The sequence below is a fragment of the Solea solea genome, chromosome 19 (assembly GCF_958295425.1).
Source record: "Solea solea chromosome 19, fSolSol10.1, whole genome shotgun sequence".
Taxonomy (NCBI): domain Eukaryota; kingdom Metazoa; phylum Chordata; class Actinopteri; order Pleuronectiformes; family Soleidae; genus Solea; species Solea solea.
This window is the reverse complement of record NC_081152.1, coordinates 19,855,489-19,867,267: the sequence shown is the minus strand read 5'-3', so window position 1 is coordinate 19,867,267 and position 11,779 is coordinate 19,855,489. Positions and strand designations below refer to the sequence as shown.

At 43.2% G+C, this 11,779-nt stretch overlaps 3 protein-coding genes across 3 annotated transcripts in view; all 3 read left to right on the top strand.

Moving 5' to 3' along the window:
- The first annotated feature begins 2 nt into the window (after window positions 1-2).
- Window positions 3-6,081, top strand: txnl1 (thioredoxin-like 1). Its single transcript, XM_058618249.1, has 8 exons — window positions 3-280; window positions 1,390-1,486; window positions 1,779-1,952; window positions 2,054-2,176; window positions 3,736-3,805; window positions 3,908-4,080; window positions 4,598-4,702; window positions 5,834-6,081. Exons 1-8 carry the CDS (start codon window positions 183-185, stop codon window positions 5,861-5,863), a joined length of 870 nt encoding a protein of 289 aa, XP_058474232.1. The 5' UTR covers window positions 3-182; the 3' UTR covers window positions 5,864-6,081.
- Window positions 6,082-7,669: 1,588 nt separating this feature from the next.
- LOC131446348 (tripartite motif-containing protein 16-like) lies at window positions 7,670-10,187 on the top strand. The gene has a single exon (XM_058617513.1). The coding sequence runs from the start codon at window positions 8,040-8,042 to the stop codon at window positions 9,756-9,758; it is 1,719 nt and encodes a 572-aa protein (XP_058473496.1). The 5' UTR covers window positions 7,670-8,039; the 3' UTR covers window positions 9,759-10,187.
- A 571-nt stretch (window positions 10,188-10,758) lies between these two features.
- Window positions 10,759-11,779, top strand: part of nars1 (asparaginyl-tRNA synthetase 1) — an 8,887-nt gene continuing 7,866 nt past the window's right edge. The window contains exon 1 of the mRNA XM_058618210.1: window positions 10,759-10,927. Coding sequence (XP_058474193.1) covers window positions 10,885-10,927 — 43 coding nt within the window. The 5' untranslated portion in view covers window positions 10,759-10,884. The remainder of the gene's footprint in view (window positions 10,928-11,779) is intronic.

Here is an 11,779-nt window from a genome sequence, read left to right as displayed (position 1 = left end):
CAGCTCATTGACTGCTGTACCTGCAGTGTGTGTGTGTGTTTCAGACACCGGACAGCTAGTCGGCTAGCACACTGACAGAAAGCTAAAAACATAACAACGGTTTTCCTCGTTAGTTCAACCACGTCCTCGTCCTGAACGTCGCCCCGGTAACCAGCTCACACCGTAGCCGTAAACTGTAAACCATGGTTGGCGTCAAAGTGATCGGCAGCGACCCGGACTTCCAGCCGGAGCTAGCGGCCGCCGGCCCCAGGCTCGCCGTGGTGAAGTTCACAATGGCCGGGTAAGCTTTTCCACACCGGCACGGAGGCCGCGGTGTTTGCCGGGTTAGAGTTAGTTACCGTGTCTCTCCCCTGAAGACACTTTGTTGTTGTTTTTTACTCTTCACAGCAGCGAGTTTAAAGACAGGAGTCCCCACTGTGGAGTAAGCTAGGTTAGCATGCTATCGTTAGCTTCATTGCTTACCATGACAAAGCAGTATTGCTCTCAGTCCGCTGCTCCAATGTAAGCATTTACTGGTTAACTTGAGGGGAACTGCGCTACATTCACATGTTGCGATCGACGTTAAATCAAAGTATGTCTTGTGTTAGTCGTCAATCAGAAAATAACAAATATTACCCCGAAGTGACTTTATGCCTGTGTTTGTCAAAGTTCTTACATGAGGACCCACTTTTACAAGAACAAACCATTACAAATAAGCAATAATTTTGTATCATATAACATTATTTTATTTACTGTTATTCTCAGTAACGCTCAGTAAAGTGACATATTGTATGCACTTAATAAAAAGGCTCTACTGAGAGTTGGGCTGATTAATAAATGGAATAATTTTTTCCTAATAGTAGGCATCATGCCGTTATTCCTTTATTTAAGTAGACCAAAATGTGTTCTCTATGACTCGTTTAACTTAACATTTATTTAACAATTATGTGTGTCATTTGTCATTATTAAATGTATGTTTTATGAAGGAAGTAGAAGTATAAATGCTGTGATAACCAGCAGCATCATATCGGGACAGACAGTGGCTGCAGTGATTTATTTTAGCTTCAAGAGACGGCCTTCATACCCTTGATTTTAGTATTTGCACGATGCAGGTATCAGACTTTAAAATGTTTATCGTTCTTCTGTATACACGCAAAGACCCCCATGATATGAAGTAAAACCATAGACTGAATAAGCTGCTGCCTCCTTGACTTATGTTTATTTTCTTTGCACAACGAAGAAAATGTTTATCTAAATCGGCTGTGTCATCAATATGAAGAGAATAAATGACCCCTGCAATTTGGTGCAGGGACGTTTTCCCTGCACCAAATTGCAGGGGTTATTTATTCTCTTCTGTAGTGAAATTAACAGATTATTTTACCGACTGACCTTCCTCTGCCTCGTCCTCAGGTGTCGGCCCTGTGTCACGATAGCTCCAGGGTTCCAAATGTTGAGTAACAAGTACCCGCATGTGGTCTTCCTCGAAGTAGATGTTCACGTGTGTCAGGTAAGTCTGTACTGGAAACAAACTGTCCCGATTGTGAGCGTTTGTTCTCTGGTGGTTCTTATGTTTGTCGTCAGACACATCTGGTGGGAAAACTGATGATTAATGTGGAGTTTTTGCTGTCCAGAAACCCAAACTCCATCCTTCTTAAAGATCTGGACTATTATTTTAAGGTTTAAGCATAACTTTTGACCAAATCAGCACACCAGGATCCGACTGGACAGCAACAACAGATTGTGAAGGAAACCTGTTTCGGAAAACTCCAGCTTTAATGTCCCATGTCTTTTTTTTCCAGGCGACGGCGGCGGCCAACAACATCTCAGCCACACCGACGTTCTTGTTCTTCAGGAACCGGGTTCGGGTGGATCAGTATCAGGGGGCGGACGTTGCAGGTCTGGAGGAGAAGATCAAACAGCACACAGAGAACGACCCGGGAAACAGTGAGGATTCCGACATTCCAAAGGGATACGTGAGTAGAAGAACATTTCCGATGTCATGTTTTGAGAGAACCGTGCAGTAGAAATGGACCCAGAGTTTGAGTTAATCGTGTCGGGGGGGGGGTGTTTTCAGATGGACCTCATGCCTTTTGTCAACAAAACCGGCTGCGAGTGCCTCAACGAAAGCGACGACTGTGGCTTTGAAAACTGCTTAGTCAAAGACTCGTCCTACCTGGAGTCTGACTGTGACGAACAGGTACGAGCTTCTGCGTCTTCTCTCTGTCCCGCTCGCTCTAAGAGGAACATGGCTGCCAGCGGGGACATTTGAGACACTACTGTGTCCTGAGAATATGTTTCCAGAAGTGAACAGCAGTGAACATAATCATAAAAGATAGGGATGCACGATATATCGGCATTAATATTGGTATCGGCCGATGTTCGTCATTTTTTAACATATCGGCATCGGTGCAATGAGTAAAACTGCGCCGATTTTAACAACCGATGTTTATACCCGTCTAATTGCTGTTTGTGTATGTGTGTCGGGAAGGGGACAGCGTCAGTGATGCAAGCGCAGCACAAGGTGTGTGTGTGTGTGTGTGTGTGGAGGAGAGAGAATGTCAGCGGTGTGGGCGATTTTTCAGGGTGTCCATAGAAGATACGCGAAAAGCATTATGCAACACTTGCAAAGTCGAGGTAATGCGAGGAGGGTTCCGCGTCAAGTCATTCAATACCACAAATTTGATCATGTCATTTGAAAAACCGCCACCCAGAAGTACACAAACAACGGCAGGAAGCTAACGCTAGTAACATTAGGCAGCAGACAAAAAGAAAGCAGCGCAGCTGGGACTCGACCAAAGGAAGACAGTGGCCAGGGCAATAACGATCAAGGTAATGGAAATGATTGCTCTTGACGACCAGCCGAGGGTTCCGACGGTTGATAGCGCATATTGAACCCCGCAACAACCTGCCAAGTCGGCGCTACTTTTCCGATGTTTTGCAATTGAATAAATATCTGGTTGCCATGAATACTGGCAAGTTTGATAAAGTATTTTAACATGTTTTTTTTAATTATGGCAGCTCTTAGTAGAGCTTGTCAGGTATTGTTTCTCATATCTGTTGTGTAGTTTTATTGTGAAGGGAAGTGGCGCGGTTGTTGTTGTCGGGAGGAAGGGTTGTTGACTTTATTTACGTACCCAGTATTGACGCCCTTATCTCGGTTACAGTAACTTTGGCAGGGTATTATTTTTATTTATGTTCATGTTTGTAATTTATGATCCAAACTTTCTCACAGGAGTTGAGGGAGTTAAACTGTACTTTAATTTAGTTACACACTTGCTACAAGTGGTAAAGGTTTCTAAAAACCTTTACTTGTAGTTGGTTACTTGTGTCTTATGTGACCTTGTTATTTGGAGGTAAAACATGTTTTGAAAATAAAGAAAGACATTCAAAAATTCAGCTTGCATGATTTTCATTCTGTACAAACTTTTATCATCTCAGAAACTTTTTTTTAAAAACATATATCGATATCGGTAAATATCGGTTATCGGCCATAGCAGCAATATTAATATCGGATATCGGTATCGGTGGAAATAGTCATATCGGTGCATCCCTAATAAAAGATGTCATCGGCTTATGCTGACGTAAGACATTTTGCTAAGTGGCTAAAATTGTTTTCTCTGGCGACGCAGCAGGCAGCCATGTTAACCCCGACACAAATTGACCATTTCATCTTGTTTTTTTTACACACTTAAATAAAAAAGAAAAAACACATTGTTTAATGCAGAACTGTTTTCCTTTTAAAATCTTCTTGTCCAGTTGTTGATAACGATGGCCTTCAGTCAGCCAGTGAAGCTCTTCTCCATGAAGCTACAATCGTCAGACTTTGGTGAGTTTTCCTCTGCGTCCGACCGATCTCACTCTGCAGCTGATGCACTTTGTGACCTAGTGACTACCACCGTGTCCTTAACTCCTTCCTCCTTGCCATCAGCCCAAGCCCCTAAGATGGTGAAGGTGTTCATCAATCTCCCTCGGTCGATGGGCTTCGACGACGCAGAGCGGAGCGAAGCTCTTCAAGCTCTGGAGCTGACGGAGGAGGACTGCAAAGAGGACGCTCTGATCCCGCTGCGCTACGTCAAGTTCCAGAACGTACAGAGTGTTACGGTAAAGACCAGAGAATCCTGAGAATCCAGAAGTGTGTGCTGTCATTTCATAAGCCCCTATTGAAGTAGTACCCCATAGAATCCAGCAGAGGGTGCACATACGCCATATGCATCCACCATATCACACAGTAACTGGCAGTTTGGAGATCCAAGCCTTCTGTAGGTGGGGGAGATTCCTCTTTCTGCAGATAGCAACCTGCTGCTTTGGTGAAAGAAGACACAACGTCCATCGAATATCCACTAATAACTCAATACTCTCTGTAAGCTGGCACATACAATTACTTTGTGTTCCGGGGACTCCACTGTGAAGTAAAATTGTGAATAACTTCTACAGTAAATTTTAGTTAAATCTGTCAGATTAAGATTTCGTTCAAACTTGATTTTTCCAAAAGTGACAGCCTTTAAATTTACTTTTTATGACCATAAAATACTTCCTGTTGAACTTGGTGTGGAATAACAGAAACCTCTGCATGCAAAAGCTCATTGACTGTGTGTTTTTGTTTTTCTGTTTTTACCAGATCTTTGTCAAATCGAACCAAGGAGACGAGGAGACGACAAAAATCAACTACCTGACATTCATAGGCACACCAGTACAGGCCACCAACATGAACGACTTCAAACGGGTACGAAGCAGCCTGTGATGTACACAAACACGTATTTTCTGAGGTCTAAAAACCATACAAACCTATCTTTTTGACTGGGTCCCACAGCTGAAAGTGGCTTAAGGTTAAGACCTGGTATTAGGGAGTAAGGTTAAGGGTTTGGACACTTAGTTGTGATAGTTAAGGTAAGGTCCACGAGTGTCCTCAGTAAGATAGAAAAACAAGTGTGTGTGTGTTGCAGGTATTACTCATGTTGTGGGGACAAAAATCAAGTCTGTAAAATGTAAATGATTACATTTTACAGTGAAGACATGTTGTATGGGTTTGATTGAGTTTAGAGTAATGTCCTCTGAAGTCATGGAAACCAGACTCTGTGTGTGTACATGTATTTATACACTCATGAGGACCAGAAAACATTAAAACCAGGGGGAGTTAGCACATTTTGTGAGCTCCTCGCATTTTTTAATGAGATTCTTTCGGGGTCAAGACCTGGTTTTAGAGTTTGGGTTTGAACTGGGTGTAGGTGTTATGTCTACGAGTGTCCTCACTAAGGACATTTGCATTTGTGACCTCTTTAGGACATTTTCTGGCTTAAACACTGACCATGTCCCCATGGAGACCAAAAACTGGTCTCCATGGGGAAGTAAGGCTTTTCTCAATGCAGTGTCCTATATTAGGACATTTTAGCTCTTTGTCCTTACACAGCTTGAAAAAGCTTTTTCAGGGTTTCGATTTGGTTTGAGTTTTTGTGTGTGTGTGTGTACATGTTTTTCTATCTTCACGGGGACCAAAAACCATAAAAGCTATCTTCGTGAGGACATTCTGACCTTATAGGAACATTTTGTCTCGTCCCCACAAGGTTAACAGGCTTTTTCTCAGGGTTAAACCTGGTTTTAGGGTTAGAATTTGTTTAGTTTAGGGTAAAGGTTATGAACATCATGATTTTTGGCCACCTGGATTTATGTTTGATTTCATGTGCCAATCTCAGCTGACATAGGGTGAAAGGCGGGGTCACAGATCGCCAGTCCATAGTTTTTCAATGTTCTAGATGTCACAAACAGTCTCGGAGTTTTGGTAATGAGAAGCACGCATGCTTAACAGAAGGGTTAGGGTCATGGTTGATGATTCCATTCGTTGCTTTGTGTTTCACAGGTTGGTGGGAAGAAAGGAGAGAGTCACTGAACAGGAGGAGGAGGAGGAGTCTCACATCCAAGGACTTTCAACTCTGCCAAAGCTCTCACACACACACACACACACACCCTCTCGGCCTCCGGCTGTCCTCCTCCAGCTCTGAGTGGATCCTCTCTGGTCGTCTGTAGAGTCGAGACGTACAAAATGATTTGTATTGTAATTCTGATGGAAAAACACTGTAAATAAAACATGATCCTTTTTCAAAGGCACGTGTGTCACTGCTGCTCTCTGTGGAAACAAACGCCTTCATACGTTTGCAGATACAAACGCACGTGAGGGCTTTCACGCCGTACATACTGTATGTATGTTTTAAATGGCAGATATGGGCCATAATAATGCTGGTTCACTGCTGCCATGTCTGGTAAGTTTTATGTCACTGAGGTAAAGGTGAACTAATGATTTCAAACAGTGGATCAACAACTCCTGTGGGCTGTGATGTCAAAAATCATTCATTTTCTCTGTGGACTTTGGTGCAGGAGAGTGAGCAAATTCCAAAGCATTCATTAAGATATCGTAGACTTAAGCTAATGTTAATTTCATTACATGAGGCTAAATGTATTATATTCCTGACATCTCACTGAGAGCGTCTCACTGTCTCAGGTTGTCTCTGACGTGAAGTTTCAGAAGTCTTTTTGTTTTGAGAGGCTGCCATGTTTGCAGTTCTGCAATTATTGACTCGTATCTCTTGACTTATTTTCAAAAGTAACCTGTTGTGCTTCACTTTTTGATTGTCGTGTGACATTTGTTACCAAGTAACATTTGGTTTAATGCCTCATGAAACCAAATGCCTCACTTCGAACTAAAAATAACTCTCTTTAACTCCTCCCTGTACTTCCTGGTCTCAAACAAAGCCACTGGCCGTTTCTCAATACTCAAGTAAGCAAGTATGTACTTGCGTACTTGGGAAGTATATACTTGAGAAGTACGCTGGGAGTATATACTTGCCAAGTACGGGAGTACACAAGTATGTGGTTGTTTCTCAATACTCAAGTATGCAAGTATGTATGTATTGTTCTGCTGTTTGAATGGTGGCTGGTGCCAAGTGCTGCAGCCTCATTACCGCCACCTACAGTGTTGATAAATGAACATATGAAATACTTTTAATAAATGCATATATATGTCGTTATTATTTTTACATTTTAAATATTTAACTTCATTTATTAATTTATTTCTATTAAAATATACAATAAAATAATAAAATGTGGAAAATAGATATATTACAGCATTGTAGAGTAGTATATATATATATATATATATGTATGTATGACATATACAGTATGTACGTGTACAAATATATACTACTCTACATACTATACTATACATATCTAATATTTACATATTATATTTAAATACAGATACAATGACCGTGCGACTTTAATATAAATCTAAAATTCAAAGTTAAAATAAATAAAACATTAACAATATACAAACCTTCAAACTTTCAGGTCAAAACGTTTCCATTAAAAACAAAATAACACGTCAACAACAAATATATGGATCACACCGAGCATCTAATGACAGCGACGTCTGAGCCAGCGGATCATTTCATCAGGACAGGCCGAGGTAACGCTGCTCTGTGCCGGGCACAGTGAGCGCCGAACGTCCGCAGAGGCGGAGCTGATCACCTCCGACAAACGTCGCTGCCAAACTATAAATACGTCATATCTTCATACACAAACCACATGTTTGAATTCTAAATGACTCATTTCTCGCCTCAAATGATGTTAAAACTTTGTTCCGGGACACAGACAAATATTTATTTCAGATTTATATTTCTATTAACTGCTGCTATGCTCCGCCGAAATGTATTCTGGGATACATGGCCATCGCAAGTACGCTTAAGTCACCTCCGATGCATACTTGGTAAAAAATGGGCGGAGCGAGAACATTTCCGGGTTTGAGAACCGTCCTCGCTGTTCGCTTACTTGAGAATTGGAACAGCACTTGGACTGAGGCTGATGACGTTTTCACAAGTACGGGAGTACGCAAGTACGCTCAAGTACGCACAAGTATGGATATTGAGAAACGGCCACTCCCTTTAGCCAATGTGTTCCACATATACTCGGCTCAGTTTCCTGCGGCTCAGTTTCCTGCAGCTCAGTGAGCAGCCTGTATCTCTTATCCACGAGTGAAAACATTAGACTTTGACTGTCGCTGGGAGCTGAAAATGGCGCAGCAAATAATTCAGATGGCCAAGGAAAAGCTCTGCTGTTCAGTCTGCCTGGATCTGCTGAAGGATCCGGTGACTCTTCCCTGTGGCCACAGCTACTGTTTGAGATGTATTGAAGGCTACTTGGACGAGGAGGTCCATGGCTGTCCTCAGTGCAGGCAGACCTTCACGCCGAGGCCTGTCCTCAAGAGGAACACAGTGTTGGCAGATTTAGTGGCAGAGCAGAAGGAGACGGGACTCGAGGCTGCTCCCGTTGGTCCCTGCTTTGCTGGAGCTGAGAATGTGGCCTGTGACGTCTGCAGTGGGAAAAAACGCAACGCTGTCAAGTCTTGCCTGCAGTGTCTGGTCTCGTACTGCGAGCTGCACCTCCAGCCTCACTACCAATCACCAGCCTTTGGGAAGCACAAGCTGGTGGACCCCTGCAACAAGCTCCAGGAGAACGCCTGTGCTCGCCACAGTGAGGTGATGAAGATCTTCTGCCGCACCGATCAGCAGTGCATCTGCTACCTCTGCTCCATGGACGAACACAAGGGCCACGACACCGTCTCTGTGGCGGCAGAAATGAGAGAGAAGCAGAGGGAGCTTGCGGCGCGTCGAGAAAAGATCAAACAGAAAATCCAGAGCAGAGAGGAGAGTGTGAAGGGTCTTCAACAGGAGGAGGAGGACATCAACTGCTTTGCTGATGAAGCTGTGAAGGACAGCAAGAGGATCCTGTCAGACGTGAAGCAGCAGATCAGATCTCGTCAGAAGTCTGACACCACTCGTGTCCACAAGCAGCAGGAGAAGCTGCAGGAGGAGATCGCTGAGCTGAGGAGCAGGAACGCCGAGCTGGAGTTTCTGACACACACCGAGGATCACACCCAGTTCCTGAGCAGCTACACCTCGCTGTCACGTCCGAGTGTCTCTGCGGACTCACCGAGTGCCACCGTGCGCCCCCTGCCGTTCACTGCATACGTGGAAGCAGTGATGTCAGAGGTCAGCGAGACGCTGCAGGACATCGTGTTCAAGGAGTGGACCAAAAAACCCCAGAGCGGGAGCCAAGTGGACGATTTCAAGGTGCCACAAGAACCACAGACCAGAGATGAGCTCCTCAAGAATTCGTGTCAAGAACCACAGACCAGAGATGAGCTCCTCAAGAATTCATGTCAAGAACCACAGACCAGAGATGAGCTCCTCAAGAATTCATGTCAAGTCACACTGGATTCAAGTACTGCACACTGCAATGTATACATGAACAATGATAGAGAAGTGACATATTACAAGGATAGTGGTTCGGGTCCTGGACATCCAGACCAGTTCACCAGCTGGTGTCAGGTTTTGTGTCATGAAGGTCTGACAGGACGTTGTTACTGGGAGGTGCAGTGGACAGGCACTGAAGTTTTTGTGGCAGTCGCATACAGGGACATTCAAAGAGCAGGGCATGAGAGTGCATTTGGACACAACAAGAAGTCGTGGGTTTTACAGTGTAACAACAAACGATATGAATTCAGACACAACAACATCAGATCCGACGTCTCAGGCCCTTTGTCCAACAGGATTGGTGTGTACCTGGACCACAGTGCAAGGGTTTTGTCCTTCTACAGCATCTCTGAAGACCAAACCACGACTCTCCTGCACAGAGTCCAGACCACTTTCAGCCGGCCGCTCTGTCCTGGACTCGGTCTGTATAGGCACAAAAATTCTGCTAAAATAAGTAATGCTTTAAATGAAAAATAAACTGCACTTGATCCATGATGTAACTGTCTTTCCGTGAGACTGGGTTTTTGGTACGTGGTTATATCAGATCCTGACACGTCAGTGCTGACTTTGTCACACAGCGTGCCACCGTTGCCAATAACCTGAGAGATTAAAATATTTGCCACTTCATCTCTCTGTGAGGCAACTTCTTAAATGATCTGTTGTATTGTTTTACCACTTGTGCGTACAATAAGACTTTACAGAGGGATAATTATCTAGATTAAAGGGTTAAGGAAAGGGACCCAGATTTGTGTATAATTGTCCAATTTACCATTTATTTTACACACTAACCATTCATACAGTATAACTTACTTTACTCATTCGATTAGTCGATGACATTATATAATCATCTTTGTTTTAATGGTGGAGTTGTTTATACAATTTATCTGTTTGGTTTATATTTGTGATTGTCGCTATGTTGCATTAAAATGAATAAAAGTTCTGAATCAAAGTATGTTTCTGTGCGTGTGTGTTTTTAACCATCAAATCGTTAAATTTGTGAGATTAAAAAGTCAAAATTGTAACTGAATTGTAATGAAAGTCCTCGTTATGAGATAAGATAAACAATGATGAGCTATATACGTAATAGACGTAATAATAATAAATAAATAAAAGAAAGACATAATGAATAAATAAATGAATAAATAAACACAGAAATAAAAGAATGAATGAATAAATACATGTATTTATCAATGTGCTTTTTAAAGGTGGATTTTTCTTTATTTATTAGTTATTTCTTTCTTTTATTTATTATTATTAGTCATTTATCGTCCTCCATAAGATATAAGACAAATGTCAAAATTGTGAGGTTAAAAAAAGTCAGTTTGATGGAGCAGGGGGCGTGACCCATAAACTGAACTGTCAAACACTATACACCAATAGGATTTCCTCTTCTGTTTGTGACGTAGACACTCGTGGCCAATCAGATTGTAGACTGTAGCGGCAGCTCCCGCCTCCTGGGTGAACCAACCCGGTGTAGACTGAGGCTGACGTAAACCTGCGCGTCCGTGGCTGCCGAGGCACCGGTAGCTGCCGCTTCTCCCTGGTTACCCCATTAAAAACACGTATAATTCACCGCCTCAGCGGACACGCAACTGGACAAGACATGGCGACGGAGCTAACGAAAGCTGTGGAGCAAGTCTCTGTGGGTAAGGAGACTAGCGTTTATTCAGAGCTAGCTGGCTAAGTGGCTAGCCAGCTAGCTCCCATGTGTGTAGCGTATTGCATCAGTTTCACTTACGTTAGCGGTTAGCATGGAGCCTCCGCTGCTTTTGCCATCGTATTTTTATTTTTTATTTTTTATTTTTTTAACATTTTATTTAATCGCGGCTTGTGTTGATGTAGATCGACGAAGCGCTTCACACAGAGCAGAATGTTAACCACATAGAGGCTAACGTTTACGGGAGTGACGGGGTTGCGTCAGTCAATGTATACGTCTGTCATGTAGCCACGGCTCAGTCATACAACTAAAAAAAGTAATGGCGATAATTAAAAGTATCGCGATGAAATGTCGCACCAATAAAGACCGACAATTGCCCCCTGAATCGCTGCTGAAGAAAGCGTAGTTGTATTAAAAATGTATATATATATATATATACACACACACACACACACACCTATATATATATATATATATATATATATATATATATATATATATATATAAATCTGAGAATGTGAGTCAAGCTGATTATTATTATTCATCATCATCATCATCATCATCCTCCGCTTATCCGGGGCCGGGTCGCGGGGGCAGCAGTTTCAGCAAGGGACCCCAAACTTCCTTTTCCTGAGCCGCATCGACCAGCTCCGACTGAGGGATCCCGAGGCGTTCCCAGGCCAGAGTGGAGATGTAATCTCTCCACCTTGTCCTAGGTCTACCCCGAGGCCTCCTCCCAGCTGGACGTGCCTGATATACCTCCCTCGGGAGGCGCCCAGGAGGCATCCTCACCAGATGCCCGAACCACCTCAACTGGCTCCTTTCAATGTGAAGGAGCAGC